The sequence below is a fragment of the Akebia trifoliata genome, chromosome 12 (genome assembly GCF_017979445.1).
Source record: "Akebia trifoliata isolate Shusen 1 chromosome 12, ASM1797944v1, whole genome shotgun sequence".
Lineage (NCBI taxonomy): Eukaryota > Viridiplantae > Streptophyta > Magnoliopsida > Ranunculales > Lardizabalaceae > Akebia > Akebia trifoliata.
Window position 1 is genome coordinate 27,973,452 of NC_141386.1, and position 14,494 is coordinate 27,987,945.

Consider the following 14,494-nt stretch of genomic DNA (forward strand, 5'->3'; position numbering starts at 1 on the left):
AATCTAAAAAATTTAAGCCACGGAAGACAAAATTTTTGTCAACATTTTGTCATCCTAAAATTGTTAGTAAAACACCTCCTATTCAAAATGATCTAGGTTAATTTAGTATTATATTAAAAGTTAGAATGCATGTAAAGATTCTTAATTATGTTTATTAACCATTATGTTTAACAAAAGTTCAAAAATTACAATTTTTACATAAGTAAAGAAGTATTAGAATATCAATTGATAGTACCAAGGGAGATGTGCAAAATAATATTAAACATCGTGGTATAAAATTTATAACCTCACCATAAAATTATGAAAGATAGTGATGGAAAAAATGTTGAGGGGTAAAATTATAACTTTAATAATCAATTACGATTTATGTTTAGAAAATAATCAATTATCAAGGACATTTTTTTTATTTAAAAAGTTATTGACAAATTTTTTAGAAAAAATCTACACTTGATTTTTATCAGCATAGAAAAATTATATATATATATATAAAATGATCCATGAATAGATGATTTTGGAGAAATTTAAATAAAGAGTTTAGAACAAGTATGTTGATATTAAGTATATGCATACTAGAATTCTAAACGAGATAGCTTCCTAGCACAGTAGATTCACAGATAATTTTTTGTGTGCTAGTTATATATGGATTAATTCTTTTAGTATATAATGAGAAAGAATACCTCAAAGAGGAACACTTTTGCTATTTAGGTCCAATTATTTATAAAGATGGGATATTGGGTGGATAAAGTCGATAAATATTTCAGAATAAAATTTTGATGGATGTGCACCAATCGAAGTAGAAAAAAAAAAAATATGTGTACCAAGACGAGTTAAATGTTGAGCAACCTAAGAACAACATGGTGAAATAATGAACATATATACTTCTCCCTTGAACCTTTGAAACTTGGTTGTAGCTTAAATTATGAAAAGAATATCACAATGTACATTATTAGGGTATTCGTATACATATATAAGAATGTACTATACCAAATGCGTCTATGCTTCAAAACATGATTTTCTTGTATACATCAGGAAAGTTTGGTTTGAACTTGAAACAATCTAGACTAACTCATCCTTAATAATCCACTGTATAAATTATGGCATTATATATGTATGGCTAACTTTTTGGCAAAACATTTTTCAAAACATGAGTTAGAAGTTTTGGAATGGGTTGATTTTTGGTGAGGATGATCTCTACGGTGAGGAGATCATCCTCACCAAAAAATCAGCCCATTCCAAAACTTTTAGCCCATGTTTACAAGTTGAAAAATTGTGGACTGTCCGTTTTTTGTAAACCATTTTTGATGGGGTTAGAAGTTTTGGAATGGGCTGATTTTTGGTGATGATGATCTCCTCACTGTAGACATCATCCTCACCAAAAATCAGCCCATTCCAAAACTTCTAACTCATGTTTTGAAAAATGTTTTGCCAAAAAGTTAGCCATTGAACGTGACCCTGTATGTATATAAATTAGAAAATAAGCTATCATGCTTATATGCAAATTTTCACCAATATCATTTTATTCTCTAAACTACAGAATGAAAAACATGAAGAGTCCTCTTAACCTTATTAGAAACTTACACTCAATGACATAGAAAGGACAATACAAGGAAATGATGATTGAGTTTATTCTATCAAAGACTACTAATAGACTTTGATTTCTTCAAATTGAGTTGTTTCCTTACTACTGATGGTTTGTTCATAGAGATCTCTGATTTTCATTCCAATTATGGTTTGAAAGAGACCCGTCCCATTATTACTGCCTGGGAAGTATGCATGCTTCAACATTTGTTGTGTAACTTCACCATAGAACTTAGTAGAAATGTTGTTAAGATGGCTTTCCACGTAAATAAGCTCATCTAATCTGTCAAACTTCCCATCCATCTCCAACACAGACACCTAGGAGAAATAATCAAATGATTATGTAAATCTTTTATTTTGGTAGAAGTCATAATTACTTCATTTTTTATATTGTATAAATAAGAGTAAAATAATCAAACTCTAATATGTGTACTAGTGTTAGATTCAACAAACCCTAAAAACGAAGGTCATATCTTGAACATTATATTTTAAATAATTTAGAATAAATAATCATTTTTATATAATAACAACAACAATATTATTATACTTTAAAAAAAAATCATCTAGGGATCCTAAACACTAATAATATATGAAAAATATTTATCAATATCCTATAATAAAAGAATGAGTAAATTTCATAAGTATAACACTACAGTTTACAAAGTGTAGATGATTATTTGAATATATACCGATGAAAAGTTAATTTTCTTTTGCTTACTATAAAATTTATTTATTTAATTACTTTAATTCATGTATAAAATATATATTATTCATGCATATGTCGTTGTGGAGTATATTTATGTTATTTCTATGAGTTGAAATAAGGTTTACATGGAACATTAAAGAAAAAGAAGTACACAACTCCAAGTTGTGTATGGAAGGCACATTTGTCTAATTAACCTTTCAAGTCTAAAATGGTCACAAATGCGAATGAGGTTGAGCATTTCATTTATACGGTTGACTAATGGTAAAAAATTTATAAGGTAGTAAGACATTGTTTCAACCATTAGAATAGTTGACTTTGAATGTTATTATATGTTATTCAAGATCCAAATATAATATTTGAAGGACCATTAATGCTAGTAGAAGATGTACTTTATTATGATCAGTTGTCTCAAGATTTGGATAGTTTGACTTTCACTATGTATACGTATTAGTCATTTTGATTTATCAACCAATAATATACCATATATGTTAATACATTTACTATTTATTTTCAAGTTTTAAAATATTGTATGAGGATTTCTAACTAAGGAATCTTATATTATGTCACTTGATTGATTCAATTTTGTGCTACTAACCACTCCCCGACGTCAAGGATGGGGTTAAATTGCTCCAAAATTTGTAATCCGATACATTTTCATTATGTTACCTAGCCAAACTAGCCACCTCATGTGCCAAATTCAAATAGGTGTTCTTCTTACCCACTCTCTCATTTTCTATATAACATGTACGTATAGGGGTGACGACTTATATAAAAAAAAGGTACAAGATATTTTGGGGATTGACATTATGCTTGATTGGGATCAAATATCTAATAAGAGATTCACCAATTCTTTAACTAAGAAAATCATTTCTAAATTAATATTTTCCTATTTCAGTTGGACAAAAAATGTGGCTAGTAACAATTAATAAAAAAAATTTACTAAATTATTCAAAAATACACCCATACACACATGTTATTAATTAAGGGAAAAAACATGTTATGTTATATGTATTTACCAATATATATATATCTTTAATAAAAAGGTTTAATTTGAGGAATATTGGAACTAGTTAGTTACCTCATTGTCAAAGTAAGTGTCAGGAGCATAGAAGAATTTAATTCCCGGATATGAACATGTCAATTTCCTCCCACAAGGTATCCAAGAGATGGTGGAGCCCTCGTCAAAAAGGTATGTGGGGCAGAAATACTTTACACCTTCTTTCATTACCAATCGAACTCTCAAAATCTTCCCTTCATTATCGTCTGGAATGAGTTGGGTGGGCAATACTTCAATTACTACATCTGCATGTTGTTTTTGTGTGTCTGCACAAGTGCATTAGGGAACCATGACGTGTAGTATTAAAATTGATTGAGAGAAGAGTAAATATGCCACTAAAAAAAGAACAATAATGAACTTTAATGTTATTTATCGTTCTTATCTTATCGTAAACATTATATCTCCGTTAAACTTCAAGGGTCAATGACATAAATCATACTTGAAACTTGATTTAATTTATCAAATTGACTTAATAGAATTTCATAAGTAACTTAAATACAAATTCAAAAAGGTTAATTATTCAGTCTACTCAGAATATTACCAATTGGACTTGGTAATTTGCAACTCAAATTGATGTGTGTTATATTTAATATTTCTTCTCGAAAATAGAAACAATAATATAATTTTGAATTTATGCCTTGAAAATGTTTTTATATATTAATTGAAAATATTTTTATATAGTAAAATTTATAATAAATATTTTATTGATTTGTTCAAGCATATCTTGCAAAAGTGGAGAATTTTTTCACATAATTTTACATTAGCTACTCCAAATTCCAATAATGCAAGTTTAACGCTAATTCATGCAAATTAAGTAATGAATCAAAGAGAAAATAACTATTAAAAAAAAATCAAATGAGCTAAACCTAATTAAGAAACATTACCAATGTAAGCATCAAAGTCAAGCTTCCGAGCTTCAATACTAGCCTTAATACTTTCAAGACTATGCCCACGTTCTGCCATGTCCCTCTGATGAACCTCTTCACATATGATCAAATATAAGAAATAAAAAATACAAATAATATGTTTGTAGGAAATTTTAAAATATTTACTTGCCTGAACTTTCCAAGCAAACTTGACCTCTTTGCTAATATCCAAGTAGATACTAAAGTCAAGTAGGTCTCTTACACGAGGATCATACCTAAGAATTAGAAAAAATTAGCTAATTAATTGATTTTATCGAAAGGTGCATAACACAACTAGTGAAAACTCAAATATATCTCTGATTAGGGAGTCAAAAACATATTGATGATTAATCATGTAGTTTTATATGGTAGAAATGAAAAGGATTTGTGCGTGCGTGCGTGTGCGTGTGTGTGTGTGTGTGTGTGTTCCATGTCAAAACATTCTCATCCTTCTATTTTAACTTCAATTTTCACAAGACTTGTAACTTTCAGATGAGCTGCTTTTATGAAGATTATTCTCACAAAAGTAGTCCTAGACTTGTCTAAATGTTATTACTATATGCACACCCGTGGAATAAATTATGTACAAAGAAGCTTGTTGAAATCATAGTTTTAACTTTTAAAACTCGTTGAATTGAGTCAACTCCAAACACAAATGGCTCGGCATGTTAGAATTATGAGTTGACTTGTTTTTAAATTTGTTTTAGCCAATTCTTTGAGTCAATTCAAAAACTTAGCAAGTCGACTAAAAAGTGTATCAATTCAAGTTATATTAATGTTTTTGCGGAAAAAAAAAACAAAACCGCAAATATAAATCTTACTTTTAAAATATTTAATACATGTATTCATATGACTCATTCCTTTAGTTAGTCGAGTGAACTCAAGGACTCGCAAGTTGAATTGGATGAGTCAAACAAAAATATTAATGGTGTGTTTGATAAGTGAAAGTTGAACATGAGAGCTGGCAACTCTCACAAGTTGCTAAAGATTGTGTGTTTAGAAAACTCAACTCACGAGTTATCAACTCACCAATTCTCCAACTTCTTAAAATCAAAGCATTTCAACTTTCACCCTAAGAGGTGAAAGTTGGCAACTCTCGCTCTCATCCCATTTTTAAAATTTTATTTATCATTATAATAATATGAAAATAAAATAAATTATAATAATAACTTATATTTATATTTTATTATAGTAAGGAGAAAAGAAAATATAATTATAAATAATAATAATGAAACTAAAAGTAATTATAATAAACCTATATTATTATAGAATAAATAATAATAAATTAAAAACTAAATAATTATAGTAATAAAGCTTATAATATTATTTTACTATAGTAATGAGAAAGAAAAGATAACAAAAAATAATTAAGAATAATAAAATAAGTGAAAAATAGTAATAATAATTATTATTATTATAACATTATTTTATTATAGTAATAAGAAAAGAAAAGGTAATAAAATAAAACAATGAAATAATAATAATAACAATAATAATAATAATAATAATAATAATAATCATAATAATAATAATAATAATAATAATAATAATAATAATAATAATAATAATAATAATAATAATAATAATAAACCTATATCACTAATTTTTTGTAACAATGGTTTTTTTAATAATTAAATAAATAATTTGAATTTAAAATAAAAATAAATAATGATAATAAATAAATAAGAATTTATCTTCAACCTTAATTAGGAAGTTGGATTTAGCAAAAAGTTTCCTCTTCTATTTTGAGGGAGTTTGAGCTTTATATAACTCCAAGGTGAATTCTTGTAAACAACCAAACACAAAAGTTATAATTAACATTTATCGTCAACTTTCAAAAGTTGAACTTTCAAGAGTTGAACACTTGAATGTCCAACTCTCACGGTGAACTCCCACTTATCAAACATACCCTTAATTTTTAAATAGTTAAAATAAATAAATAAAATGATTTTATTCTCCAAAAAACATAATATATAACACTAAGTAATTGCAGGGTCACGTTTTTTACCTGAATTGATGCATTTTCAAGCTGACTCAACTGAATTGACAAGTTGACCTGCGAGTTTGATCCATCTAGTTGAGGGCCAAATCACCTCAAAATCCAATTGAGTCGAGTAGAATCAAAGAGTCTTAAGTCGACTCAAAGAGTTTAATAACTCTGGTACTTGAGAGTTTGATCCAGCTTGTTGAAGGCCAAATCACTTTAAAATCCAATTGAGTCAAGTCGAATCAAAGAGTTTCGAGTCGACTCAAGAAGTTTTATAACAATGGTACTATAAAGGGTATTTTAGAAGCACCCCCTTGAAAAATTAGTGATATTAGGTTTGCTCCCTTATAAAATGCAAGATTAGGTTTACCCTCTTACCTGTAAGTCAACGTTTTTTCTTAATGATTTAACAGTCAAATTTTGATTTAGTAATTTAAGTATTGAAAGATAATTTTGCAAAAAAATCAAAATTTCACCTTTAAATCATCAAGAAAATGCAACGATGACTTACGGTCAAAGGGGGTAATCCCAATATCACCAATTTTGTAGGGTGTGTTTCTAAAATACCCTCCTATAAATAAGTTGGGTTGATCCATCTACTACTTGATGGCCAAATCACCACAAAGTCCTATTGAGTCGAGGCAAATCAAAGAGTTGCAAGTCAACTCGAGGAGTTTTATAACTATGGTATCTCTCTCTCTCTCTCTCTCTCTCACACACACACACTAAAGAGAAGCCAAAAACATGAAGAACAATTATGAGCGAAACCCATGCAAATGCATTTATTTTATAGAACTCACATTGGATGCAATCCTTCAATGACAAGGATCTTGGGAGGTTGGATAAGCTCAGGAGGATCCAAGAGACCAGTGACATGGTTATATATAGGCTTCTCAACTGCACAGCCATCCTTGAGAGCCTTTACTTGCTTATACATGAGATCAAAGTTATTGGCTTTTGGGTCAAGTGCACTCACTCCCTTCTCCTTCCTTCCTGTCCTATCAAGTGAGTGATAATCATCCAAGCAGATCACAGTTGTTGTATCACTGATCATAGTGTTTGAGTCTGGGTTGCCACCCTTGGGTGGTTCTACTGCACCACCAAACACACTTGTTAACCTTCTCATGAAGGTGCTCTTCCCACACCCAGAATCTGCTGCCAACCCAATGACAACTGTTTGTGATTCTCTTGCTTCTTTGTAGCAGCAAGAGAAACCCAAAGTGGGTCTTTGGTAAAACTGATGAAACCCTGAGTGGGTCTTTGTTGATATGGAAATTGGAGAGATTGAGTTGATGAGAAAATGGGTTGTGTGAACTATGCAAATTGCCATTTTTGTGGTCTTTTTAAAAGCTTTTGAGACAAGTTCTGTGGTGGGTTATGGTTGAATGATCTTTGTTTTAGCTGGTTTTGTGAGGATGCATGAAATGGGTTTTGGTTCTTTTCCAACTGAGTTCAAAGGAAGAATTAGAGAAACTAAATATAGAGATTTGAGATTTGAGAATGGTATAGAAAGAATTAGTTTTGTTTTTTGAAGAGAGGAGGAATAATAAGGTTCATTTTGATGATGCAATCTTCAATATGACTTTTTAAATGAGTGTGGTTCTCTACTACAGGTGTTGGGGTTACTTACTCAACACCACATTTCCTTTTTGACACATAATATAGTGCACCCATTATTGTTTGGCTCTCTCAATGTGGGACCCATGCACGTTACTTACTCTTGATTGATGATTTCTATCCATTGAATCTGAGTACTATCAGTTGATTTATGATAGTGGTATGAGTGGGCTTCTAGTCTATGATGAAAAATCTTTGAAACCAATGGCTATGATTTACCAATGGGAATACAGGTTGTTGGATCTTATTAGGCCCACTAAAGAGCGCCAAACATTGATGGTTGAGTGAGCCTATAAGGATTATATCAGGCTAAGATCAAGATGTGGAGTTGAGAAGTGTCACAACTCCTGGAGCAGAGGATTCACTCTTTTCAAATTGAGAGATCTGATTTTTGAAAAAAAAATATACATATTAAACAGGAAAGAAAAAGTTAGTTTGTTCTGTGTTTGGTGATGTTTCTCATGAGTAAAGTTGCTTGGGGAATCTTGGTGGGGAATCTTCGTGGTGATTCCCTGCAGTTTAGTTCTTGTCACGACACGTGGTAATAAGTTGGGATGGTTGGTGGGAGGTGAGCGGCGCAGGTATGTACAAAAGGAGACTAGAGAGTATCTCTAGGCATGTATTGATCGAGTGAATCTTGATCATATATGCACCCTGGTGGAGGATTGAAATTCTCCTCCCACACCTCAGTACATGACACGAAAGTCATAATCCTTGAAAATTTTAAAAAGATGTATTAGGCATAATTCCTTCAATTGTGGCTTATGTGGCATGTGTTGAGGTATTCCACTTTAGGGCTGTCAACTGATGCTAATCGAATTAGATACGCTTATATCCGAGTTCGAATATCTTCATATCCGAATTCGAAATTCGATGGATATTTAAGAATTAATATTAAAATTTGAATCCGATTTAATTATCGAATATGTGATAATATTCGATTCGAATTGAAATACCTGTATCAAAGAAAATCTCGATTGATTTTTAATCTCCAAAAATCATTCATCTTCCTTATTGTCGCTATTTCAAAACAACTTTGATTTTTTTTCTTACAAATGCATTTATTCTCAGCCCATTTATTTCCTTGAAATATCTTCAAAGCCCTTGATTTGTTTGGGAGAAAACCAAAGACTTTTTTCTACAAAGGGGATTTGATTCAATTGTAAAATAAGGTTGAAAAAAATAATAATAATGTACCTTGGAGATTTAAGAGTCTCACGAGGAAAAAATTGAGAGAAAAATTAATATTTCTTCACTTAAGATTCTCGCCATTAATGGCACTAGAAACACACGAGAGAGAGAGAGAGGTCCTACCTGGAAAGGTGGCATCGTCGAATTGATTCCAATCGCTAGGTTTCCCTATTTGCAGCTCGTATGCCTGAACCCTAAGGTGACTTCGACTAGAAATAAAGAGTAAAAGAAGAGAATTTTGATATTAAAAGATAAAATATATAATTTAATACTTATCAATTATATTAATAAAAATATAATATTTCTTATTTTAAATTTTGAATTAGATATTATAGAATTCAATAAATCTATCTCTGAATTTGAATCCGATAAGCATTCAAATGTGAAAATAGTATCCAAATTCAAGTCCGGTATCTAAAAATTTGAATACATTTAAATCATATTCAAAATTTTGACTATCCATTGACAGGCCTACTCCACCTAGGTGCATACGATCTGGACTCTTTTACTATATGCGTGGAACTACCACTCATCCACAAGTTGATTGGTGATCAATGATTACCATGGGCAGTGTTGATGATCTTACGGCTAGTTTTACGCAACAATGAATCATCTATTCTTTCCTTTATAAATTATAAGTAAAATTTCATTTAACAAAAAGATTGGAGGTCAAAAAGAAAATAGAAGATCAAAAAGATTGTCTTCTTAAAATTCCTCATTTGGTGCTATGTCTTTAACAGCTACACACACCTTTAAATTCAATTTTTTTTCCTTTTCTTTCTAAAGATTGATACATATATCTTGTGACTTCATCTTCTCTACTTGTGTAAATTTTAATCATGCTTTTTTATAAGATCGAGTATTTTTTACAAAAAATATTGAACCTACAATAATTTATATGAGCATGGTTGAAGAAGAAGAACAAAAAACAAAAGCCAAAGGAGTGCAATATTTTAATTTTAATTTTGAATGCAAAGGAAAATTTTCAAGTGATGGAGTGCACTTTGTAGTGGGTAGTGTGCAACTAGTTGGCCCCATAAAGAATTGGATGGAAAAAATTACTTAACAATTCAAGAGTTTATATTTGATTGATGTTGGATTTTTCCCTAAGACAATCAAAAGAAAGAGGCATCCAACTGTTATACGGAGGATGCCGGGCCAGATTCGATCAAATTGATAAATTTTGATGGATTCAATTTGGAAAATCCGATCCAGCTGGGGGGATGTTGCATCATCAGGGATTGTAAAGTTTCAAGGCATGAATTTCATCAAACATTTGGGAATATCAAGGTGCGGATCCTCTGTAGCTCCTTTTTCATCAACCATAATAAATTGGAAATAAACCATTGAAATGTGTTTGAAAATTGGAGGTTCAGTGACTGTCTATTTTCATAGTCACGGATCATCTTAAAATAAACATTTTTATTTTTATTTTTTCAAATCTGATCTACAACATGAGTACAAGAAAATGGGGCTACAAAGGATCCGTTCCGAAATATCATCATCTGTGAGAGCAAACCCATACTAGAGGGAATTTTGTCCTTAAAAGATTGTTATTATAGCAAATTGCTAATGATTTTGCAATTCGGCCCAATTAAATTGTCTTATACAACACGTACACCCTGTTTGTTTTTGTTTTGGTTTTTAAATAACAATCATTTTTATTCAATCGGTTGTAGTATATAATTGAGTATTAATAATCTTCGTATAATCGTTTTCATAAAAAAAAAATGTGCTTTAACTTTATACAACTCCTTCTCTCAATTTGGAAAATAATTATCATCCTTAGCAGCCTTAGTAGGCCATGGTAACATTCTCACAACTAGTTAATGTGGGACTAATATTTTCACAAAACCAAGTTAAGAAACAAAATTATTAAATTTGTCAAGTAGGACACTTTGGCAATTTTTTAATTTTATTTTAAAAAAATTATAGACATTAAACAATTATTGATTAATATTCACTCCCAGCAAATGAGAGTATCCATACAAGTCTTGGTTTCTAACTAGCCCAAAATTGAGCCATTTAAGGAGGTTCAGTGTCTAAGCTTATTATCATAAGAGAAGGACAAATTCCATCCTGCTCAGCTCAGTTGGACAGTAGTGCCACTCTATGGTATGTATCGTCAAAATTTTGGATCATATGAAGCAAACAAATATCATGTTTTTAAATTCTCATTTATTAATTAGTTGACCAACAAACCCAATGGCATTTTTTATTTTATTTTAATCTTTTGCTTTGAAACTCATATATTCATAACTCCCACAATAAAATACTTGATCAAATGATCAGAAATCACATATCAAGTTGATTGGAATATAGTTCAAGGGCTCAATTTGCTCTTAATTTTTGGTGTTTATAGATTATAGGATGTAATAGAAATTAATGGGGCCACTTTTTGAAACTCAAAGCATCAAATCTGTAGTGGAGAGTGAAAAACATACTTTCCTTAAGATCGATACAGGTTTATATCTGTCAATTGCGGGGTCCGCTTAAACCCGAATTACCTTCCAATATGTATAGGTTAGGGGAGCATTCGGGGGCTCTAAAGAGAGTCAAACATTTTTTAATACATAGTCTAGAAGTTTTGGAATGAGCTGATTTTTTGTGAGGCTGATCTCTATGGTGAGCAAATTATCCTCACAAAAAATTAGTCTATCTTGAAATTTCTAACCCCAGTTTAAAAGTTGAGAAGTGTTCGGAGGCTGTAAAGAGAGCGAAACATTTTGCAATATATGGGTTAGAAGTTTTAGAATAGATTGATTTTTTTGTGAGGATGATTTCTTATTCTGAAACTTCTAACCCCAATTTACAAGTTGAAGAATTGTGAATCATTAATTTTAGTGTTAATTTGTAAATTACTTTTGATGGAACTAGAAATTTTTGAATGAACTGGTTTTTTGTGAGGATGATCTCTTCACCATAGATTTATGTGTGCACCGCCACGTTAGAATTGTGAGAATCACAGTAAATCCTATGTCACCCCAACACGACTCTAAATTATATATACCTACACTATGTGAAAATTGGAAAATTCGACATAAAAATTTGACGGGTCAAGGCTCACGAATTTTAGAAACTGAATTTTGATGGTCTAGGACCGTTGAAATTCTTAATGTTCTCAGATTTGACGGCTCAAAGCTGTCGAATTTCTCTCATACTTCATTAATTTGACAGTTTTGGCCCGTTGAAAATTTTAATTTGACAATGAAAAATTCGACACCAATTTGACCTCTTGGTCTGTCGAATTTTATGAAATTTGACAGTCCAAGGCTGTCAAATTTGGGGTTTTTTCACATTGTGCTAATCGTACCAATCAAGAAACAAACTATCTCTTCATACCTCAATGAATCTGATTCATTCTAAAGGGACGAACCACCAATACGAAAGCAAACATAGAATCACATAGTTTAATGTTAGAATAAAAATATTCCTTCTATAGTTAATTTGCCTTTTTTGTTTAGCTTTATTATTTATTTATTTAGAAATTCGGCTGCTAGATGTTCAAATATGATGCCAATATTCGATCTATGTCCCTACACAAATGAACAAATCAAGGTGTATAAACACCCTCGAGAATTTCGCACCAGCTGTTGCATGCCACCACCCTTACAGCTACACCACCTTATTTAACTCCCAAACCCAAAACTCATGCATCTTCAATAATCTTTGAGGGAGAGTGTGTAGAGAAAGACTACATGACTGCTACACCAGAAATAGGTGACACATCGAGCCCAGCTTCAACACCTATAGCCAAGGAAGGAGAGAAAGATTCAGTTTCGGCTGATACTCGTAACCTATCGGTTAAGATACCAAGGGCTATGACCATGGGAGAAGAGAAAGAATTGGTCTCGGCCGATGTTCATAACGTATCGGTGAAGATCCAAAGGGCTAAAGATGTTTATAAGGAATTTGCAGGAATGGAGGAGCAACCAACCATTGGAGAAATTGTGCTTTGGTATCTATATGAGCTATGTTCCTACTTTATTCATACAGTTCTTATTCCAATTGTGTTCCCTCTCATCATCAGCCAAACTGTACCTCTTACACAACTGCAAAAGCACGGATCGACTACCAACTCTAAGGGATCATCATGTAATACAAAAGAATTACAACTGTAAGTTATTCTTATTTCTTTTTTCTCAATATTTTTGTATTTTTTATTTTCCCTTTTAATTAATTTCTTGAAAAGTGATAAATAAAAAAAAAAAAACAATAACCTTCACCTGAGATTTTAAGTAGCTATTACAAATTTGCAATCGTAATCCCACAGTTTATAATGACAATCAATAATTGAAGTTTTAAGTTATTTATCAAAATTTTCTGAATTTTTTTCTCATTCCCATAAAATATCTACACTATGAACTTGCTCAACTATGACCACGCAACAATTTTGTTGTGTGGTAACTTCAAGTGATGACTCATTTTTATTTTTTTTATTTGCTAAACATGCAAGCGATAAGTGGTTAATGGAAGTGAAGATGGGTTCAAAGAGATTTGAACCTAGGTCATAGGATCAACTCTCCTCAAGCATTTACCACTTAGCTAAGTGACACCTTCAAAAAAGATCAAAAATTATGTTTTAAAACAACCATCATGATGTTTTAAAAAACTTCAAGTAGCGACTCACTGCTTCTTTGAATTTTAAAATGGAAAATAAGCCTCTCTTGTATTTTGGAAGTTAAAACCACGAATTCATTATTTTATTTTATTTTATTGAATTTTAGAAATGACAAAGAATCCACTTCAAAAAAAAAAATACCATAATTTTTTACACTGCTATTATATGTCTTTATTGATTAGATCATTGGGAAATACCCAAAAAGTATATATAACAATAGGTAAGAGGAAGTCTATGTCAAAAGTTTTGACATTTTCAATAAAAAAAAAGCTCATCACTAGTAAAAGTCAAGAGCTCATCATTTCTAAAAATATTGTAATTTTCAATCATAGCATCTTTTGGATATTATTATATATATTTTTTGAATAATTTGTAATAAATCAATCAAATACATAATAACAATCAGATGGATTTATAAATCAAAGTTATGGCATTTTTAAAAGTAGTAATCCCAGTGCTTATTAAAGCAAATGATTTTGCTACCTCTAAAAATTTTCATAACTTTTAATCCTCACGTGTTTGGCTATTATTAATCATATATGGATTTAGGGTAGCACACAATATAGATCTACTCAAAAGTCATATAATAAAAAATCGAAAAGATGCACGGGTCAAATTTGCAGAGAGCTTGCTGCATTTAGAAGCAACAAACTCGTTACTTTTAAAAAATTCTATTACTTTTAATCCTAACATTTGTTTGGTTATATTATATGCATGCATGCATGTATGTATGTCTTTTTAATAGTAATAAATAATCTACCTAAAAAACATATATAATAAGAGTTAAGTGTGAATTGTGTCTACATGACATAATTTGATTAGGAAATAAACA

General features: G+C 30.7%; 1 protein-coding gene across 1 annotated transcript; it reads right to left on the reverse strand.

The window, feature by feature from the left end:
- Nucleotides 1-1,463: 1,463 nt before the first annotated feature.
- On the reverse strand, nt 1,464-7,754 carry LOC147389273 (phosphoribulokinase, chloroplastic-like). Its single transcript, XM_086419602.1, has 5 exons — nt 7,034-7,754; nt 4,398-4,482; nt 4,226-4,310; nt 3,363-3,607; nt 1,464-1,896 (listed from the first exon to the last, which is right to left on the reverse strand). The coding sequence occupies exons 1-5, from the start codon at nt 7,561-7,563 to the stop codon at nt 1,642-1,644; spliced, it is 1,200 nt and encodes a 399-aa protein (XP_086275728.1). The 5' UTR covers nt 7,564-7,754; the 3' UTR covers nt 1,464-1,641.
- Between the last annotated feature and the right edge of the window lie 6,740 nt (nt 7,755-14,494).